General features: G+C 31.8%; 1 protein-coding gene across 1 annotated transcript; it reads left to right on the plus strand.

Annotated features, from left to right (window-relative positions):
* Nucleotides 1-4771: 4771 nt before the first annotated feature.
* LOC107360737 (uncharacterized) lies at nucleotides 4772-7365 on the plus strand. The gene has a single exon (XM_015927452.3). It carries the CDS (start codon nucleotides 4785-4787, stop codon nucleotides 6732-6734), a length of 1950 nt encoding a protein of 649 aa, XP_015782938.1. The 5' UTR covers nucleotides 4772-4784; the 3' UTR covers nucleotides 6735-7365.
* Nucleotides 7366-23998: the final 16633 nt, after the last annotated feature.

The raw sequence follows: 23998 nt of genomic DNA on the forward strand, positions 1-23998 counted from the left end.
TTTTGATTGATTTCTGAATAGGCTATTGGAACATTATTAGTAGCTAATTGTTATCTACCGATTGCTTCTCATTGAATCTTGAAAAAATTCTTAAACTGATTATTAGTAAATCAATTCAATTATTTAAATTTCACATCTATACGATTTTTACATATTTCAATGTCTATTGATTACCATACAAATTAATTTCTTTACAGATTCACTTTCTTATTTTATACAAATCATTTTGTCTGATTATTAGTTCTTAATTTAATTCAATTTATTCAATTTTATTCGATACCGAAAATCCAAATTCATATTACAAAATTATTAAAAAATATATTTCTTGTTTGCCAGTCAGTACTGGTAAATTTTACCGCAAAGCATTGCCTGGTAAAGAGCCTCGTTTTGCTGTTGCTGTTATCGGTATCAATACTATTGGCAGCATGTTAAAGACTATTTTCAACGCTGCTGGAATAGATGATCAAAGGAACATTTCTAATCATGGCTTACGGGCCACTTCTGCTTCTGTAATGCTTGAAGCTGGATTTAGTCAAAGGACAGTGGCTATTAGAACTGGTCATCACAGTAATGCACTGGAAAGCTACATACGAGACTCAAAGGCAACACATTTAGCTGTTTCAGCGGCTTTAGAACCTATTAACGTTGACCAGAACATTTCCAGTTCAAGTCAATTAAATTTAATTGAAAAGAAGGACAATGCTATTACAGAGGAGGTGGAAACAGAGGAAGAAGATGAAGATGAAGAAGAAGATACTGCCGAGAAAAGAATCAAAGCGCCTAAACGAAAAAAAGATGATGATCCGATTGTTATTGAATTGAGAAAAGGCTCGAAAATCATTAAAATATCAACGTGAAAACAAATTATTCATCATTTAATTCATTTAATTCAATTTTTCTTGGTTAACAAACCGTTCCAATAACTAATGCCAATAAACAAAAATATCAGTTGTAATAACCAGCGGTTATCACTCACTGAGTTATGTAACTATCAATATTGATATTGGAATAGTTTGTGTAAACGCTGATTTGTTGGCCTTTTTTGATTTATTTCATAGTTTTCAAATTTACAGTGTTTTTCGGTTAGAAAACTATACTTTTTCAGTTGGAAAAGTCTAATCTTAAACCGTTTAAATTTTGTTGAGCGCGTCGTACATTTAAGCTCTACATTTTCAAATGAAAAAGTCCATTTTTGCATTTGTAAAAGTTACTTCTCTTCCACCCTAGTTAGTAATTGTTTGTTTCAAAATAGCGTAAAATGTCTAGGCCATACCAAAAATTGAGTTATGATTTAAAACAATTGATTATTAAAGGCTACAATGATGGAAAATTAATATGTGATCTTGTCAATACTTTTGGTATGAATGTTCATTCAGTTAGATCAGTGATCACTCGATACAAGAAATTTGGAGATTCGGTAAGAGAAAGAGGTCATCGACTAAAGTAACTCAATTCAAATCAAATTGATGAAGTGCAAAGTTACATTGATGATGACTGCCAACGGACATTAGAAGAAATTGAAGATTTCACAGAAGAGAAATTTGATATTGACGTTTATTGACCAAAAAAACGATCAAGCTATTCCATGAATTCTGGTTTAGTAATATCTTCGAATTCATCGCATGAGGGGGATCACGCGGCGCAACATAGAATAGAAGAGAGTTAAATGTAGAATTAAGAACAAGTTACAAAGTTGACAAGAAAGATAGCTTAATTAAAATCTGGTTACGATTAAATTCTAATTTTTTACTGATTTCACTATCTTTCCTTGCTTTGTTTAACTCTTAACTAATTAATCTACCGGACGTTTTTTTCATTTTACGCCTTCATTCAGGCATAACTCAAAGGTCATTTTGATCGATTTTTTGGTCTATCGACGAGGTAATGACATTTCTATATAAGGATTACGCAGTTACATGAATGATAACGTAAACGGCTCTCACATGATCAGATTAGAAAACGATGCATTAATAATCTCGACAGATATACCAGAACCCCGTAAAAATGGTTTTGGCTGATAAATATTTCTCAACAACCGGTGGCTTCTTTAGTGTGATTAGCAAAACTGCTTAACTAAATTTAGAGATCAAGTTTTCATTTTTAAAACTTCTGGAAGTATGGTTGTGGAAATATACATGTAGTTGCTGAGTTTCATATGTTTGTTGATGCTAATTCGATGGTGACTCGAAGAATCCAAGTTGACTTCAAATTCGAATTCATTGAAAGAGTCTCAGGCTTAGAGGCCATGCTAGACTCATGCCCACTCCATGGGACTCCTGTAGCCACCGGTTCTCACACAACAGAAGGAACTGTTGTCTAGAAGCCGCAACTGTTAAGGGATATTACTAGGGAAGTTATTGGATTTTTTGGCAGATGGTTTTTTTCAGGGATTGTAGTTGAGATTGGATTTCAGTGTAGTTGAGCTATAACATTGTTTTGGTAAAAATATCAGGAATTAGTTTCAGGGTTTTTTGGGTTACTCTTCATTGTCATTTGGGGAAAAGTCTTGAAGGAGCTTAATGGGAATTTATCCTAGTGCCAGGTTTCATGATGTCGTTTAATTTGAACAGCTCATCCACAGATATTTCTCTTCAGTTTGATTCAGTAATGAGATGATATTTCTGCAAGAAGAAGAGAGAAAAACGAATGAAAAGGTGAACAGTTTTGTAACCTTCTTCTCTTTCTTCAGTTTACCATAATTATCATTAGGATCACAAGCAAAACAGACTATTCATATCGAATATTTTATATCTAATTATAACTCTCGCAATAATTTTATTGTTTAGTCATTTGTTAACTTTTTTTCCCTTTTAATGTCCTTTGATCTACGATTTTGCAAGTTTGGTAAAAGATGAAACTCAATTTTGGTTCATTTGTCTAATTATTTTTTGATTAAAGTTTGCAAAAATTTTGATGATTCACTTGAGCGTCTTTGAGACACTTTGAAAGAAAGTTTCATCTTTTGACATTTTGCTTTTCATTTCTGGTTAGGTTCTTCGGGGAATCAAAATTATTGCAAAAAGGATTTTGATACGGGAAAATGTAAGAATACTTTTACTTCGAAAACTCGCAGTTTGCATTCAATATCGGATGGAGCAGATGACTTTCAAAGGAAGACCAAACATAATCATTTAGGGTAAATAATTATTAGCCTGTAAAACGAATTTTAAAATTTAATCAAAAACAAATCAAATAAAAAAACATCTTTAATAATCAAAGATCAAATTAAAATCAAAACATGAATTTAGTTCGCTGAAACAAGACTCGTAGACTTGTAGTAGACTAACAAGTTGTAAGTTAATTTATATTTATATACATTGTTTCAAATACAACATCTTAATCTTCATCACCTCTGTCTAACCCTTTCACTTATTTTGAGATCTAGGCTTTAGAGTTGGCAATAATGGTTGCCAAGTCTGTGTTTTGATTTCTATTTTTTTCAACATTATTTTGATGCTTCTACCTGATCCAATTACTTTGGGAATGGCTATAATTATAATCTTTACGAACATCACTTCTCTCGAATCATGGAAAAAAGTTATTGCTACAATTGTAACGAAATAGATGTCACATAAGACGTGAAGAATGAAAATTTCAGGTCTTCCTTCCTTGAACAAATTTTTCAGTTTTAATTGTTAATGATATTTAGAATGATTCATTTTTATTTCAATTCAAAGCAAAATAACCCAAAGATTAATAACAGTAACATAATGATAATATTTGAAGAAACAGTCTTAATAATAGCAATGAAAATGTCAGATATGGAGAGCAACACTGATGTGATTGATGATGATAATAATTATCATATTCATGGTTACATTTATTCAAAGAGTGGCTGTTTGATGGACAATATGAAATCAATGAAGTTGATTGGTTCAAATGGAGTCGAGTATCCAGATGATGAGGATGAGGATGGAGGTGATCTTGATGAGGATAATGATAATAATTATCTGGGATCAAATGAAGATGATGGTACAACTTTTGCATCTAAAATTTGTTGCACCAACAAGAACAAGCAGCCGATTCAGAAGCAAAAAGTGAACCAGTTGCTTCAATCAAATGTCAACCTTTTCTGTTGTTTAAGATTGAAACTTTTCTTATAAATCTTTCCTGGTATTATCATTATCTCTTGTATGTACATGATTTGATACTTACCCAGATTAAGCCACCTGGATTATTCATTTTCCCTTTCTGGTGAATTCCCAGCTAATTTGGATGTAGATTAGCGTCGATTGAAAAAGACTTTTTCAAAAAAGGACTTCGATTTCTAATAATCCAAGAGATTTGAGAGATGACACGATCTCATCAACAACAGCAAAGTGACTGTATCTTTTATTTTGTAATAATCTCCAATACTTAAGGCCATAACTTGACAACTTCTCAAAAAATTGGTTTAATTTTTACGAAGTGATCCTTCGTTTGACGTTTGAATGCTGCCTGTGAGTTCAGTCTAATTGTCGAAATTCAATTTTAAAAATTAGTCCCAAACATTACGAGTCATACCTTATGCTATGCTTGAAGGTATTTGATAAACTTTTGATAGTCGCCGGTTAGCATTGCTGGTTATGGAATGATCAGCCGAATCTTTAAAATTGCCGCCATCGATTTCGGCTAATTTTTATTGTTTTGGCTTTAATAAAGCTGCAGAAATTAGTTTACCTCTTACCCTGTAGAGGACACTGCTCCACTTATAGCGCCATCTAGGCTGAACAGATGAAAAGATGCAGTCAATCTGAAAGTCTGAAGTCTTCTTCAACTCATTGTATTAAACTTTGTCAGCCATAATGATACAATTTATTTATGCTGGACGAGCTTATAAACGTTTAATATATTTTGCGTTCTTGTGGACTTGTGTTTGTTTTCTAGTTTTTCGTTTAGCAACAAATCCCCGTGATAAAAGTTATGATTATTTAGGTTTAAATAGTGGTCCATTATTAACTAACCCTGGTGGTCAGAGGGGTCTTCTCCAAAACAACCCATTGGACTACGTTACTGGATTTGTTTCCTATCACAGTGCAACAACATCAAAATCATCAAAAGTGTCAAATGGATTTAATAACTTTCAACAAGTTGATTCATCGGATCAAAATTTTGTGTCCCAACAACCAAAAGTTCAAGTTGATACTTCACCTACACTCAACGAACAAGAGATTCTCCTTCAACTAGCAAATGTTTCCAACTTGCCATTAGCTTATTGGAATAAGATTAGAAAAAGACCCAAAAATAGTAAGTCCAATGTTTTGGGAGGAGGTGAAACATGTCGAGTTGAATTTCCAAGTCTATTTGAACTTGATTACAACAACATTTACTGGCAAAAAGCCGAAACATCCAATGGCTCCTTTTACCTTTACGGAGCCTATTACGATGACCGTTGGAGAGGTGGCCCCTTACCTTCTGTCCGTATCTTAGCCATGATTGACCGTGTCAAACCACCTCCGACTTATTGTCTTCTCTGGTTTGACAGCATTGCCGGACCCATTGTCAGTCAAGCCACTTATACCTATGGATGGTACTCTAAATGGGGCAACTACAAAGATGGTTTACTCCAACCGTATGTAATTAATTGTAAAGTACCACGGATAAAAGGTTTTCCCAAGAAAACTACACCCGCACCTGACTCTATTTCCCTGGTTGAATCAAAGTGTCAAAAACCTAGAAATAATCTTCGCGTCTTCAACAATCGACCCGAAGTTAAACAAGATTTTGCCGTTTGCGTTAAAGGTCTCGACTTTTTACATGAAGATCTCAGTGTACGTTTAATCGAATGGATTGAGCTGTTGAAAATTCTCGGAGCGAAAAAGATTTTCCTTTATGAAATGGAAATCCATTCAAACATATCCAAAGTTTTACATTACTATCAAAACCAAGGGATCGTTGAATTAACACCCATTACTTTACCCGGAGATCAACCCAATTTACCCGGTTTCAGACATCTTTACCTTAAAAACAAGTTGACTGCTAAACGACAAAACGAATTGATTCCTTATAATGATTGTCTCTATCGCAATCTCTATTCCTATTCATATCTAGCATTGTTGGACATAGATGAAGTTATTATGCCCATTCAACACAACAATTGGTCAGAGTTGATGGGCGTTGTTGAACGTGAATCACTAAAAGAGAAAAATTATTCCAGAGCCAGTTATAATGTTCGTAATGCCTATTTTCTTGACGACCTTGGTGTTGGTGAACAACAGATGAAACATACTGGCCATGAGCCAGGAATACCTACCTATCTTCACATGCTTCAACATGTTTACCGATCTCGTAATTACACTAAACCTGGACAGTATGTTAAGTGTTTCCATAATACCGAGAGAGTGGTCTCTCTTCATAATCATTTTCCCCTCAATTGTTTTGGTTCCTGTACAACCTATTCCATAAACACTACCCTTGCTCACCTTCAACATTACCGTAAAGATTGTGTGGGTCCCTTGAAAAACTCATGTAAAACCGATTTCAGGATTTACACAACTCGAGATACAACAATATGGAAATACAAAGATGAGTTAATTGCCAATTCAAATGCAGCTTTAAGTCAACTTGGTTTCTTCGAGTCACCATCGAATGAGCATCAAGCAACACTACAAACTCAGCAAAAGCCACCAACTATACTTCCACAATCTGCCTTATCATCATCATCATCATCCTCATCTTCATCCTCATTGTCATCTTCATCGTTATCCTCATCTCCTCTTGGCTCAATATGGTCATCAGCCTCTTTGGGATCCTAATTTTTTAACACCTTTTAATCGTTTAACTTTTAATTTTTACACTCTTTAATGCTTAAACTAAATTACTTCAAGTAAATAGCACCAGCAAACAAAAAAAGAAATGTTCCAATTGAAATTGGAGAAAATTTCTCTTGTTTTTTTTCTTCTCAATCAATTCTATCATCAAAGGCATCTCAATGCTTACCCAATGCACATCAACGATGTAAAATTTTTATTATAAATAATTATACAAAATAATTGAAAGAAAGAGGAAACAAGAGCAAAGGATTTATCAGACAAGGTTGACGTTTTTCACATAACATTGGGTGAGTTTCAGTGCAAAGCTACTCAACTCGTCTTCATTTATCCTCTACTTTTCTTTTCTCTTCCATATTTTTCTTCCTCTATCACTCTATTCCTTAACTTGTTCCCATTCTTTTGTGCTCATCGCCCCTCATCTAAACATGTAAACTAAACTTTCATTTTTCATAATTTATGTTCATCCATTGCCCCTTCCTTCATCTGTCCCCTCTTCATCCCTATCTTTTACCTCCGTGTATTTATCAACACAAAATGAAAAAAAAGAAGGCTGTGATTACTAGATCTTTTTTTAATAATAAAACTTGAAATGTTAATTTTATTGAAATTCAAACAATTGTTCATTAATCACCATTATTTCACCCAAGGAGAAAATTCAGAATGTCCACAAAAAAATCTGACCATTAAATCACCAACGTCGTAATTAATTTCAACATTGCTGAATAATCATTTGCAGCATCGCCTAAAAACAGAATTGCCATTTAATCTAAAAACCGAGATTAATCCAAATAAGCCAACAAATCAGATACTCAAGCTTTTCCAATATCAATGTTGATAAGCAGAAATCTAAATTGCTACAAATTGGTTACGTCAATTGATATCACTGATTGTTTCATGGGTTTAATTAGCTGATGGAACTGTTACATGATGTTGAACAAGTCTAGTGTCACATGGTGTGCTTATGTTCACTTGGTGACGTTTCTTTAGTCATTTCATGATTGCGTATGTTGGCAGTTTGGTTATCAGTTTATGCCTGCAATTGTTATTAATAACACAGTTTATTGATCACTTAGCAGTTATCGTCAACAGATGGACCATGTTAAGGTTAACTGTAACTGGACAAGTCTTTAACAGCTTTGATTGTTTGCTACTTGCTCTTGTACTTGCCTTGATGCTATCATTAGTTTGTTTTTTCTTGCTCTTTATTATTGCTCACTCATTCTTGCCAAAGGCAACATTGAAACCTGATCAAAGGGTCAACAGGATATTCCCGGAAGTAATTGGATGATGACAAAGAAGATGCTTTTTTGAGGATCAAATGATAAGCACATTCCAAGAGAACTGATTAACTTCATTTTTTTTACTGTCTCTTCATTCACCTGCATAAACATGGCTCATCTAATAAAGGCAGTGATGATGTGAGTGACAGCAATAACCAAAAGTCATCAAAAATGATGATCAAGTGAGAAATGGAATCTAATTGAAGAGAGAGAGAAAAAAGTAGTTTGAAGAAGAAGAAGAAAAGGTAAAAAAAAGAAAATGAGAGTTGAAGGAAAACACGATAACTAAACAAAGGCTTGTTATAAAAATTGTGAGATTATCTTTAATGATACAAAATGAATACTGTTTGAAGTTCATGATAACATTTTTTGTTACCTGTTTTCGCTTTTTTTCATCATTTTGCTACTCTTTTCCCTTGGTCTCTTCATCATTATCTGAAACTTATTTTTCTTGGTTGCTCTTCACTTTTTCAAATGATAAAGAGTGCAATAAAAGGACAGAGAAGCTCAACACAAAAATGTATAACCATTATAATGATAATAATAGTGAAGGTTGGTTTTTTTTTAAATTATGTGTTCACTCATTTTTTTCTTGCTCTCAAATTTGAATCAATGAATTGTGTGAATGGCAATCGGGTTTAATAATTAACTGAACAGTTGATCAGAGAGTGTTGAGGGTGAGAGTGAAAGACAATGAAAATGAGGAAGGAGAGAAACTGTCAAGTTGAACGATTCGCTTGGCGTAAATAATGGTTAAGGCAGAAGAAGAAGAAGAAAAAAAAACAAGTGTAACTTTGAGTTTTCAAACTTTTCTCTCTCATCTTTTTTCCCTGAATAGGAAGAAAAAGATGATTCTGACGAAGGTGGAAACTGATGGAGAGAAAAAGGTTGCAAAAATAAAGAAAATGAAAGAATATCATTTTTTTCCTCTTTCCTCTTTTAGAATCAATTCTGAGAAAAAAATTTTTCTCTCCTTCTCTCAACTAAAACTTTGGAAAATTGAAAAGAGCAAAAATGATGATGATGATGATGATGATGATACTCTTTATGGAATGTTTAATGAATCAAGACTGAAAAAGTGATAACCAATGAACAAGTTGGTAAAAGAAAAAGCCAGAAAAAATGATGTTCTCATCAATTTCATAGTAAAATTGTATCAACCAAGGAAGGTACAAGATAATCATTTTACGTTGTTTCATGTGTATTTATGGTTCAATATTGAAAGAGGTGAAAAAAGTTGAAACGAAAAAAAAGTGTAGAATTGCAAAAAATGTAGAAAAGAATGGAATGAAATTTAATTGCATCTAATTGTCGAGTCAATTTTACAGCGATTGTTGGTGGTTATTGAGATGTTTTTTGCAACAGGATAAGGCTCATTGGGCAAAATGAAATGCTCAACAGATTAAAATGTTTATTGGAATGAAATGTCAAAGCTCTTTCATCTTGCAATATCGTTTGTTTGCTTTTTCAAATCACTTTTTGTTTGTTGCTTTCAGGTAAACAGGTGAATATAAATTTTTTTTTCTTCATTTTCTCCGAGATTTTCTCGATTCTGTTCTGCAAGAGTCGAAACCAAAATTTTCACTTGATATAATCAAAACTCTTATTTTTCTTCATCTTCTTTTTTCTTTTGGTTTGCTTTTTTTCTTGCTGCTGCTTTATTCAATGAGATTAAAAGAGAAGAGAAATGGAGACGAAAAGTTCTGTGGAAATGTCAGGTTGAAAAGAAGAATGAAACTCTTTTCTTCGCCTTCATAATCAATTTGATGGTGAAATGATGTGACAGTATAAGTTTTTATTCCTTGTTTACCTTTCACCAATTGAATGAGGATAAAGTTGGTGTAAAAATGGTTGTAAATGTGAAAAGCTTAAAATTGATATTGTGCTTTGCATGATATTCAGCCTCAGTGTTTGCGACTTTTAATGCTTTTTTCATCATTTTATTTTGTCAACTTGATTTGTCTTTCATTTATATTGATTATTCATTTTTACATGAGCTTCAGTTAATGGAAAAGCATTTTACATTACTATTCTTTTCTAGTCCATGTTTCCATCATTTTTCCGTGTCATTTCATCTTCATCAGTCTCAAGTCAAATGTTCACCTTGTTTTTTGGTTACATTATTGAATTTGCTTGAAACACATTTTCAACTTTTCTTCTTCTTCTTCTTTTTCTTCTTTCCATTTCTAATTTTCTTTTCTTTTACCTAAATTTTGTTGCTTTCACTTGCACTTATTCACAATTTTAGGTAAAATTAATTGGAACCATTTTTCTCTTCTTGTTTTCTTTCTCTAATATTCCTATTCTTGATTCTTGCCCTAAGCCTTGAGCAATGAGTCGAGTTGATGATAAACAGAATCAAGAAGGGAATAAGGAAAAGTTTCAAGGATCCTCAATGCAACCATAAGTTGACACAATTATCGACTTTTAGAAGCAACAAAAAGTCAAAATTTGTTGCATTTTTTGCTCAAACAATTTCATTGAAATGAACACATTGATTCAAATAATCGTATCTTTTTAAAACAACGAAAAACTCAGAGGAAAAGAAGATGTAACAAGAATTGACCAAAAGAATATTTTGTCGATAAGAGTTAGCGATTTAAAAAAATGGCCTTCGAATGTTGATCAAAGGTCGAATAAGCGAGTCTTCAGGATCTTCAAGATCATCAGTAGCAGCTTCAGATTCATCATCAGGACCAACATCAACTGGTACCTCACCTAGCTCAGCATCATCAGAATGGAATCGAGTGGAATAGAATAAGCTTGATATCGAAAAAATTATGTCATCTGTAGTTCTATGATACGTGACAAACTCATCTAACACCGATGGTTGAGAGAAGTCTGATTTTTAACACTAACGCATTGACTAACGCCAGAAATGACTTCAGAGAGTCAACTTGAGAAAAGATTTTTTTTCATTTCTATTTGAATGATTCTTTCATGGTCGCTCAAAAGCTCATAATTTTGCAACGAAACTTTTCATTAAATCATGATTCACCAACTTGATATCGAAAATGTTGGCAACATTATTGTATTATCATTTGCTAGTAAACTCGAGGTTTGCTAATGAAAGTCATGTTTCAAATAGAAATCATTTTTCCAGCTTTTCGATTACCTAATTGATTAATTTTCCCTTGACTTGAGATTTCACCGTTTTTTTGGTAAACCTTGAAGGTAACTTAATTTGTGCTTGATAGACTGTTAATTGTATTACTTGATCAACTATGTTGCTCACATTGAACTTAATCATCATAACCATGCAATAATCACGAAACAATCTTTCAAAGCTCATTAATTCATTAGCAGCAAGAGGCAACTCTTAACCAAACAAACTGAAAATTGCATTAAAAATGAACTATTATGTTCAAATGCACCAACACCAACAAACTCATGTAAACAAATTCCATAGAATATTGAATTTTGATGAAAAATTTTCACCAAACTTTTTGGTTCATTGCAAGGTCAAGGTGTTGTAGAGAATCAAGTTTTTTTGAAACTTTTTTGCTTCATTCAATAGATACTTTCTACTGTTATTTTCTCATTTCCAGCTCATCAATTTTAAAGCTAATTTGATAATGATCATGATGAAATGGGAAACAATCTTGAATGAAAGACTGCAAGAAGGACAAAGGAAGAAAAAACAATGAGTAAAAGCTTGAAATGTTCATTTTCCTTTTTGATATAAAGTCTTTTTAATGAAATGGATAACATCTTTTCATGGTTAACTGGTCAGATTAATGGACACTAAGAAGATGATTATGGTTCAAGTAAAAGTTTATAGTTTACAGGTAAACATAAGAAGAGAGAAAGTAATGATGAAAAAAAACTGTTAAATCAATTTCATTTCCATTCTTTTCCATTTAAGGTGAATCCGGTTAAAAAATGAACCATTTATAGCATTTTACTTTCAAACATTGACTATTATTCATTCTTCCAGTTATGACTTATCAAGTTAGTCACCAATTATGTATTTCAAGCAATCGATCTGACATAATTTATTACTGCTTTTCAGTCATCACACAGTCAAAGTGTAGTCTTGTGTCTAACAAAGTCTAGTGAAACAGTGTCAATATGTCTAGCCATTGTCGGACAGTTTCAACTGATTTGTTATTGATCTATCATTGATTGTGTTGAACTACTCTTGGATCAATCATGGATTACGAGAAACTGAAACATTATTTGAAGCTGGTTTTAGTCAGAGAACGATATCTGTTCGAACAGGTCATATTTCAGCAGCTGAGAAGAGTTACATTCGAGGCTCAAAAGGCTCATCTTGCTTGCTTTAGGTACCTCGAGCCGATAAATGTGGGCTCGAAATTGACTAATGATGTTTCATCAGTGAGCTTTTAAAGCAAAATAATATGAATGTTTCAATTGATGAAGTTGATGAAATTGATGAAAATCATAATGATGTTGGTCATGAGGATTTTGATAATGACAATGATTTGGATTCTGGTGATGACCAAAAAGGAAGAAACTAATGATAATTGTATTGATAGATGTGACAGTAATCGCATGATAGAGCATCGTAAGTCTTCTTAGATGATTTTAGTTATGATGGTCATCAAAAAAGAAGCAAATGAAAGACCAATTACTCTAGAGTTCAGATGAGCAACTAAAAGATAGTTATAATGGTAATAGCGATAATTTAAACTCTATTATTTAGCTATTAACCATTAATTTTTTGGTAAAATAAATTTTCCCTTTACTGTGAATATTAAATGTGCTGTTGTGAGATTCAACAGTTTTATTGAATACTATTGAACATCAATAGAGTAAAACTATTCAACCAAATGTTTTTAATGAACGACAATTTGTTGAAAAATTTCAATTAAAAATTTCTTAATCATTCAAATCCAACAACAAAAAAATACCAAGATTTCAAGCCAAAACCTCCATACTTTCAGCTACTCCTTTACCTACTAGGCTATGCCTCATAAGACATAATCTCGATACTTTAATAATGATTTTAATTAAAATGAATTTCAAGCCCAAATATCTCGAATCACTTCCTTAGCAGATGAAACCAAAGTTTTTCATAGCCCACTCAGCCTTATCGATTGACACCTAGCTCATTAAAATCAATTCCAGGTAAGAAGTTCAGTTCCCTTGTGAGATTAATTTTTCAATAACTTCAATTATAATCAACACTATTAATCGCTTTGATGTTAATTTTATTCATGTTGATATTTTCGAGACACAAGTAAAGGGTATTGCCAATTATCCGAATGGTGATTATACAGCTGAAGATGAAAATGTCCAACCAGTCAATTGGTCAAAAATAAAAATATGATGAACCAGGTAATGAGTAATTTGACTTGTTTTAAGTAAAGTAAGTTTGAGCGATGAACACTTGTTTGAGAGCATGAACTCAATCAATTAACAATGGTTGATCAATGATCACAAATCAGCAAGAGAGAAACATGAAAAAAGAAGATAAAGAGAGGCGGAATGGAATGTCGACCCCTTACAGATTGAAAGCTAGAAGAGAATGAATGAAAAAAAAGTTCAGAGATGAATAGGCATGAAAAAAGTTAATGAAAATCGGGTCAATTTTCAACAAGTTATAATTTCCATGTAAACTCGTTCGTCTAATCAGGTTGAAAAAGGTTGAAGAAGAAAAAAAACATAAAAATAAACATTCTACCATTGCTTCAAGGGCTTGAAGCTCATCATCACCATGACCATCATGTTCATCATTAACATTCTTCTTCTTCTTCTTGATCCAACTTGAATAATGTTTCGATACTTTTCTCGTTTCTCTTTACGATAGCTTCAAACCAAACAAGAGGAAGCTCACCAAAAATGATGCAAACAGCTAATCGTCAATGTACTTGAAAAGAAATGATTCACTGGCGATTCAGGGTCAACACTGATCTCATCACAGACGGAAAAGGGTTATCATGAAAATCTCAACATTTCATACAGAGTTCATTTCCAATGAAAACAAATAACAAAAAAATAATCTTTGAATCTACTTGACCTTCAGCTTCACAAAACTTGGATACTTTGCATAATACTAAAGGGTGGACAACAGTTGCGGCCAGCAAAAAAAGGTAAACTGAATGGGAACACAAAGCAGAGTGAAAATTATCATTAAATCACAATCCTAAAGAAGAATATTTTTAATCTACTTTTTTTATTCTTTGCTCATTTTCACGATATAAATGTTATCATAAAAGTTCATGGTTAACTATTGCCTTTTTGTTTTTATCATTTCGTTGCCCTTTCCATCATGAACTGGCCAGTTGATCATGAGTCTTTTGGTCACTTCAAAGATTGATAATCATTAGTAATTTAAATTAAAGTGATGCTCAGAAAAGATGAAAAGTTTTTCATGATAATTCATTGGCCATCATGATGCAACAAAATTGCTTATTCATGTTATTATTTTTAACTTTTGTTTCTTCCACACTCTAAACTTATCAAAGTAAAACATTCAGCTTTCATTGTTTCCAATGATGAAGTAGCATTATTGTATAATGGTTTACATTTGAACGATCAACGTCAAGTTTAACATTACCTTGTTTCTGTCCAGACTTTTGATTCATTTTATTGTTTAAATAACTGAATTGCAATTGAAAGTTTTTCTGCATGTTTCAATGGTTCACTTGATTAATGTTACAGGGCAACAATGAGCAAAACTTGGTAATCTGCTTAAATGATTTTAATCCATTATTATTAATAAAAGAGATCATTTTATTGTAAATTTTTCGCTATTTGTATTTTTGCGTTTGTTTCTCTCCCTTTTTGCTGTAATTGTTAACACTTGAAACGATTCAACTAATTATCTTTGATCCCATGAATCTTATTCAGTGGAAACAATATAATCCTTTTCGAGTTATAATAACAAATGCACAGAAAAACAAAACAAATTAATCAAAAGCTTGAAAGTAAATCTGAATAATATCATTAAAAGATTAACCCAAATGTATTAATATTTTTGATATAAATGATGGGAAAAAAACTGTGCGATTACATGATAAGAGTGGTGAAGGGTGCAAGTGAAAAAGTTTAAATTTTTAACCAATTTTAATGTTACTTTTCCATGCGAAAATGTAAATGCACTCGTTTTTAGGATAATTTTTCATATCTACAAGAAGTTATGTGGCATATTCAGACACTCCAAGTTTAATAAAAATTGAGTAATGATTGGTGAAAATCAGAGGTAAGCTTTGAAATTTATTCAAATTTGCGTTAATCTGAAGACAAGTTTGATTTGATTTTTTGGTAGATAAAAGACAAATTGATGATTGAAAATGTTCATTTTAAATGAAAGAAGTTGGAATGTTTCATGGGATTCGTCGAGAACTCAGATAAACAATGATTAATAGGGCATTTGATAATGAATTTAAATGGCATTCAAGGCCTTTCAGTATAATTCTTTTTTCGATTTTTTAATCAACAATCATCATGAACATGAATCATTTCCGATTCTGTCAACATGTTTTCAAAGTTTTTTTCATCTTGTTTGGTTACTTTGCAGTCAGAATCTCTCCCATAGACATTGAATTTTAAACCTTTAAAGACTCTGAAACTCTTTCTTCTTTTCCCTCCTTCTTCCCCTTTTCTTCGGACGTCTAGATGTTTACAAGTGTAATAATCGTTTTAAAGAAAGCATTGAATTATGTCAAAACATGATTTAGGGACATTGAAGCCTTTCGTTGAAGAAAAAGCTTCACTTTCAGCAATTTTCACATGCTATATGTTTCATGCTTATTTACATGAGCTTTAGTAGACTTGGGACAGTCCCAAAAGATTCATGTTTTGGTGTTTTCATGTCTGTCACTTTCGCTATTATTAAGGTACAATAAAAATTACTTTTCCGTTTATTTTCAACAATAGTCTGTAGCGTCTATTGAAAACCATTGACATGTCATGTTAATTGTAGTAATGTAATGTAAAGTGATAATTGTTCAATTTGAAAAAATCTAGTTTTCGGGGAAAAATGACGCTGAACAATATTCTTTGAATACAAAGGATTCAGTGGTCTTCAATTAAAGCAGCAATTATGTAATTTTCTGTGTATTTCCTATGGAGACATAATCACTTGATTAATTGAATAAAGGCTGCTCATACCCAATATTTGGTGAGTTGAAATTCATTAAAAAAATTGTCAATAAATATTAGAATGGAGGAAAATTAAATTCTGTATTTATAATTTTGTACCAGGAAAAATCGGGTTATCTCTCCATTTTAGCGAGAGTGACAAAAATGTTTGATTGCTTGAAAAAAACGAGACGGCCTGACCATCCCTTGTTGCATCATTTTTTTATTTCTTTCCTTTCAAACTCTGACCTCGGGTTGGATTGCTCTTTATAGATGGATAATATCCCGTATCAATAATATGTGAGAATAAAATAGAGTGACCCAGATTTGCAAAAAGCAAGAGATGGAAGAAAACCGTTAAAAATCGTTTGACCTGATGTTGTTGAGACGAAGATGGTCAAGGTTAAGTTAATCAAGCTTATTGTGTTCGGTTTTCCTTTCATAGACTTCAGTCAATTCTTATTATTCTCTACTATTATGGTCAGATGGAGCTGAGATTTCATGCGGGTTCGAATCTCGTTCTCTTTTCTCATTGTCAGCGGGCAAACTGGAATCGGATAAAGTAAGTGAGAATAAATTTCTTCCTCGATTATTCATTTTACAATTGCTATCAATGGTCTGACCCAGGCATTGGTAAGTGATCTGTGTTAGATTTAATCTGTAATGGTATCTGTGAATTATCGGTATTTCAATTGTTAACCCGTGTTCAGAATAAATTTGTTATCATTTGAATGTAAAAAATCTAGACTTTTCCAGTACTTTAGTCTGAGGCTGGACTTTCATACAACCCAAGTCTAATGCGACACCGGCCACCTGTTTGAAGTTGAGCAATGAGGGATAGCTAGGACTTGTGAGGCTGGTTTAAGAAATGAAGTTAAATTAGGAACTTTTCAGTCATGATTTAGCTACAACTGTTGACCCAGGAAGAAGACAATTGATGAAGTTTTCTTCTTTTCACATCAATTGTTGACCAATTTTACACCTTTCATTTTCATTCAATAAACATCAATCAGTGTATCAATCAAATAAATTAAGAAGGTCAAATATTGATTTCAAGATGTTCAAGATGCATTGAGTTGGTAAAAGGTAGAAAATGAGAAAATAAATTAATCTTTTACTTTTGAAATAATCAAGGCTTCATTAATATGTGAACATTCACAGGCTAATCAAGAAATGAGCAATTAATGTGAATTGCATTTAATTGAAATTTTGAAAAAAAAAGATTTCTCTCATTTAAATAAAGAAATTCAAAGAAACTCTCCAGACTCATTTGTTCAATCATCACTCTAACAATTAGTCTAAAATTGATGAATTTACGCCTGAATCACTCAAGATTTCTTTATTTCTGAACTTCTAATTACAATTAGATAACATTACATCATTTTCAATTTTCTGATTAATCGATGAATTACTTTTCATTTACTTTTATTCTTAGGCATTCAACAACCTGCTAAGATGAAGGTTTTTAAAGAAAAAGTGAAGAAAATTTTCAAGTTAAATCTATGAGAATGGATTAAGCGGAACGCCTTGCGGGCAATGAAAAGATATCAAAAAAATGCAGCTAAAAAAAGTTGAACGACTTGTTGCGTCTATTGAAACCGGTTCAACTTATCCTGTTGGGTCATCATCTGACGCACCGGTTGAGCCTTTTGAATGAGATTTTACATCAAACTGGACACAAATGGCTACAGAAAATGGATGAAACTTAGCAAAGTACAACTTTGATTTTAAAGTGAAATGCAATTACAAACAAATTGGAAACTCACCCAATTATTTACTAACTAAGCTTATATCTACAGATATATGAATAATGAAAATGTTTACTCTCCAATGATAAGTCAATATTAAGTGGGTATTAAACTTGCTCAATTAATTGGTTGTTGTCTTCGTACGTCCAATAGAAGCGGCGAAAATTGATTCAAGGCTGGACTAAAAATTTGCTCACAATTAAAAATCGTCTTTACATAACGACAATTAAAAGATTCCCAACGAAATTCAATCAAATTTTTCAATGAAAACTTTCAAGGTAAAGTTGATTCGTAATTTCGTTTGTGTGGTAATTTCATTGCAACCTTAAATTGACGATTCACTTGAATTTAAATTAAATTTTCAGTTTCACTTTTTACTTTGAAACTTTTCTCGAAATTTATGTTCGCTTTTGTTTTGCTTGGGAATTTTCTTGCGATTTTCATAAAATATTTTTAATTTTTGTTTTCGACAATCAATTTAAACATAAAGGATTGCCTTGATTAGTTATGAAAGTAAAGATAACTTTCGTTAATCGAGAAAACAGTATTTTTCCCTTTTTATGAGTCCTCATGTGCTAACTAAAACCATTATATCATTGCCAGTGTGATCCTTTGTAAGTGATTCAAAATTGGCTTTGTTCAATTGCAAGAGGAAACGAAGAGGAGAAAAAAGAAAATCTCAAAATTCATGGAACACAAATCAAAAAGAATATTTCCTTTGAGCCTTTCTTTTCTAATTATCTGTAATTGATCTAGAAATAGATTATTTGAGGATGAAATTGGTTGCTTATAAAAGCCATTCACAAATATTTGCAGTTGAAAAATGGATAAATTTTGCCAAATAAGATGATTCAGTTTGACTCTGAAAATTGCTTCAGTCATGAATCATGTTTGGATACATGATTTGCTTCTCTTTTTTTTCTTCTCATTCTCTTGATGCACTATCATTGATTTGATTCTCGATCAAGAATGATCAAGAATCAAAGCTAATCTCATTATGATCGTTATTACTGGATGAAATAAATCTTAAAGGACGCAAAATTACTTGCTGTAGCACTTTATTCACTTTCAAGAAAAAGGTTAACAATATTGAATAAAGTTGATAATCAAAGTTATAATTATAACGATCAAGTTACAATACTATTATGGATTTACAATATTAGTCGAGGACACTGGACTTCTGTCTGGACGAAGGGAAACTCTGAAAAATATCCTTCTATTAACCAGCTTGATGTTGACCAACAAAGTTTCACTTTTTATTGTTTTCATTTATAAATAGTTATTCTGTTGATTGATGCCATGAAAATGTTTGTTTAGTTTTGAACCTTTTGTAATTGAGATATTGACATTTTTCGTCATTAAAATGTATTGTATTCCTTGCGTTACAATAATAAATATTGATGAACACTTGAAAAGACAAGATTATTGAATAAAGGGTGCACAGAAGTAAAGATGATTTTGGTTTTGATTATTGAGTAAACAAACGATGGAAATTTAATTGAATTTTTTTGATGGATCATTGTTGTATCATCTAGACTTTTCAATCAGATTAGAACAAATGAGTTTTAAAATTGGCTTAAAAATAATCAAAATAATCAAACTAAACCCTAGAAACAAAACCCAAAAGCGGCTTTACTTCTTGTACACCCTCTACTGTATCATGAGATAAAATGAGTCGAGAAAGTTTTGTTCCTTTTGATAACAAGAGAAAATTGATGAGAATTAATGAATCTCCTTGAATCTAAATTGAATAACACCATTGAACTGATGATAGCAGTTGATTTTCAAAATTTATACTCGCCTATTGTACTCTTCAATCTTGAAAATTGCGTCTCAACTTTTTTCCCTTCTCTGATATTTAAACACACTGAATAAAAATGAATGAAACTTTTGTTGCGATATATTTTTCTTTCCTTTTTTTGGGACAAACTTTTCTCAAGGTTACACTCACTGAATGTTATCATTTTTTCAATTTTTGATTATCATGATCAAAGAACACAAGAATTTGAAAAAGAAAGAAAAAAAAATGATACTTTTTTCACTATTTTTTCTTGCAATCTTTCTCTTCTCATTCTTCAACTTATTCATCCTCCGGAAATTGAAGTTTCCTTCTGAAGTTTCCTCATAAAGTTTCACACCTGAATAAAATCTGAGCAATTTGATGGTTTGACAAAAGAAGAAAAAATGAATTGGTAAAAAAACGAAAGTAACAATTCAAAATCTTGCAACAGTTTTCATTCGAAAAGAGAAAATTCGTTGGAAAGAATCATGAATTTCGTTGTAAAATTGATTTCAAGTTTGACACCTTTTCGTTTAAACTTTGCAAATTGCAACAACATTTTGTTTTGAAAATGAAAAGCATCTAAATATTGAAAATAATGATACTTTGAAAGGCTATAATAACAAGCTTATTAGAAGGGAAAAGCTTTGGAAAAATGAAAATTGAGTAAAAATTAATGTCATTTAACTCTTTCATTTTCAATACTTTTCTTTGTTCCTTGTTTGATTTCATGATAATGACTGAGTTTAACTGTGATTATACTTTATTGTTATGGAAATTGAGGAGAGAATCAAAGAAAAAGGAAAAATTATTTTCACCATTTTTTCTCGAATGGTTAAAATTAAGTCTTTCAATTGACCTGATAAACTAGTCTAGAAGAATAGGTGTGTGTGTGTTCAGAGTTTCATCTTACGCTTGTAAGAACAATTATTTTTGCCTTTCCTTCCTAAATCAATGAATCAATCATTAACGGTTTACTCGTGAAACCGTTAAATGTCCAATTTCCGTCAAGCTTAACCTAATCTCTCCTTTTGTGGTTTCCAGTAATAACAATTCATGATGAGATTAGCTTTGATCGAGAATCAAATCAATGATAGTGCATCAAGATGAGCATCAAGAGAATGAGGCGAAAAGAGAAAATCATTTATCCAAACATGATTCATGACTATGAATCAATGTTTCAGAGTAAAACTAAATCATCTTATTTGCCAAAATTTATCCATTTTTTCAACTGCAAATATTTGTGAATGGGTTTTGGTTAAGTTGTTCAACCTCAAATAATGCAACATTTTCAGATCAATTACAGTTAATTAGAAAAGCAAAGTCTCAAAGGAAAGATTCTTTTTGTGAGTTTCCATGAATTTTGAGATTTTCCTTTTTTCTTCTCTTCTCTTCTCTTCTCTTGGTTTCATCTTGAAATTGAACAAAGCCAATCTTGAATCATTTAGACAAAGTGTTAATGTTGCACCTAGGAATTTGGATATTTATCGTTATTGTTTGCTCTTTCATGTTGCACTGTTGTGCATGCAATAAGAAGGTGAATAAAGAAATTCATTGACCGTGATGAGTTTCATGATCATTGAAATTTAATTCTCGTGACTTACACTTTTATTGTTTGTGCTGTTCTGTGTGTAAACATTGAACACTCGTGTAAACACTATTTGCATGATTACAGATTACCAATTGCATCTTCCTTGCGTGTTGCCAATCATCATTGAACACTTTGTTCGTTTCTTCTAATGTTCAGTGCATTACCTTTTGTGAAGGTGAACAACGAATTCTAGTAAATTGCAACAGAAAAGGTGTCGATTATCCAAGTTTGCATGATGTTTCATTTTCTCTATCAAAGTACCCATCATTGAATGGCATTATTCCCAAGCAATAGAGACAAAAATTTGTTTACATTTCGAGAAAAAGTTTCAAAGTAAAAAGTAAAACTGAAAATTTAATTTAAATTCAAGTGAATCGTCAGTTTAAGGTTGCAATGAAATTACCACACAAACGAAATTACGAATTAAGAATTGAACGAAACAAAAAACGAATCAACTTTACCTTGAAAGTTTTCATTGAAAAATTTGATTGAATTTCGTTGGGAATCATTTCAATTGTCATTATGTAAAGACGATTTTTAATTGTCATGATTGTCGTCAAATTTTTACTTTACCCTTGAACTAATTTTTGCTCCTTCAGTTTAACAAGTTTGAAGATTGCAACCAATTATTAATTGAGCAACTTTAATACCCACTTAGTGTTGACTTATATTTAAACTGTAAACATTTTGATTATTCATCAAGGTATCTAGAGATGCAAGCTTAGTTGAGAATAATTGGGTGAGTTTCCAATTTATCTGTAATTGCATTTCACTTTAAAATCAAACTTGTACTTTGCTTAGTTTCATCTATTTTCTGTAGCCATTTGTGTCCAGTTTAAAATTTTATCCAAAAGGCTCAACTGACGCGTCAGATGATGACCCAACAGGATAAGTTGAACCGGTTTCAATAGATGCAACAAGTCGTTCAACTTTATTTAGCCACATTTTTCTGATATCTTTCATTGCCCGCAAGGCGTTTCACTTAATCTATTCTCATGGATTGAAAATTGTCTTCACTTTTTGCTTCAAAATGTTCATCTTTAGAGCAAGGTGTTGAAAGGCTAAGAAAAGCAAAGTAATTTCTCAATTAATAGAAAAAGTGAAATTTTGTGCAAATGATGTGATGTTGTTAAATCCTAATTAGCCGTGCAATTAAGAAATTCAGAAACGTTGATTCAACAATTTTATTACTAATTGTTCAGTTTTTGAACAAATGAGCTTCTGAAGAGTTTCTTTGAATTTCTTTATTCAAATGAGAGAAACTTTTCTTTTCCCAAATTTCGATTAAATGCAATTCTTAATTGCTCATTTCTTGATTAGTTGTGAATGTTCACATATTAACTAAGTCTTAATTATTTGAAAAGTGATTTCAATTTTTGCATCAAGTTGATCAATCAAGGCTTTTGTCTGAAGATGAACTATTGAAATAAATGGCTTGCATGAGAATGGCGCTATTCACCGATAATTGTGTTCACTTTAATCTATGAAAGGGAAAGTGTTTGTCCAAGCAAAATTGCATCAAACAAGTTGATTGATTTAATGATAGATTAGATTATCTTCAAATTGGATCAACTCGGCTTGAATTACATTTCCTTTCATGATGGGCACGTTCCGATTATCCAAAAAAATGGATGAAACAAAGTCGCCAGTCGTTCATTAAAAGCTCAATAATGAAAAGTCAATTTTCTTATCAACAATTGAAAGTGAAATTATTTTCTCACTTTCTTCCTTTTCACCAACTCAATGAATCTAGAAATCAATATTTGACCTTCTTAATTTAATCTCATTGATTGATACACTGATTGATGTTTATTGAATGAAAAATGAATGATGTAAAATTGGTCAACAATTGATGTGCAAAAGAAGAAAAGAAAAGGCGAAAAAAAAACAAAACTTTATCAATTGTCTTCTTCCTGGGTCAACAGTTGTAGCAAAATCATGACTGAAAAGTTCCTAATTTAACTTCATTTCTTGAACCAGCCTCACATGGTTTTGTAAGTCAATTTAATTTGGCATTTCAGTGGAGAAAAGGGAAGAAAATAGGTTTATCTGAAATTTCCATGACATCAACCCATACTCATGTCAACTATTGAATTTTTTCCTCTTTTCTCAACACTGGGAACACTTTCAATGTTGATTTGATAAAGATGAAAATTGAATTGATTAAATTGTTTGAAAGTCAAAAATTGCGTGACACTGGGAACCCTCTTCTAACCCATGAAAACTCCATTTCCTTCTCAATTTAAACTCAATGTTTTTTTCATCACAATTGGCCAATCCACAGATTATGTGACTCGAAATAATCTTTCAGATTCCTTTTTTTCCCCCTGAAACGAGTCAATGTTTTCCTGCTCAACATTCCCTGTGAATATTTTATTCACTTAAAATGCGACTTTTTATTGCTTCCAAAGTGATGACTGTCCATAGTCAAAGTGAATTGCAAAATGAATCACTTTCAATATTGTCAATAAAGCATGATTGCTTCATGATGTCGCCTACAGCATTTCCCATTTTACTGCAAAAACAAACCAAAACTTTTCAGTCTGTCCATTTCATACCAATTGAGTAAAATTAAATTCTCGACTTTTCATCTTTTCAACAATTTTTCCTTTTTCTTTTTTTTCCACTCTTCTCCAGAGCATGAAAAGCCTTTTAACTGGGAATGAAAAAGTGCTATATGATTGAATGAGAGGAAAAGCAAGCTAAGAAAAATATTTAGATAAATTGTTTTTCTTTTTCGTTTCAACTTGTTTCAACCTTGAACTTGAAAATAACTTTGATTCCTTACATCCAACGAA

Source organism: Tetranychus urticae, chromosome 2, assembly GCF_039701765.1.
Source record: "Tetranychus urticae isolate SD_2017Ah chromosome 2, NJAU_TeUrti_SD_1.0, whole genome shotgun sequence".
Classification (NCBI taxonomy): domain Eukaryota; kingdom Metazoa; phylum Arthropoda; class Arachnida; order Trombidiformes; family Tetranychidae; genus Tetranychus; species Tetranychus urticae.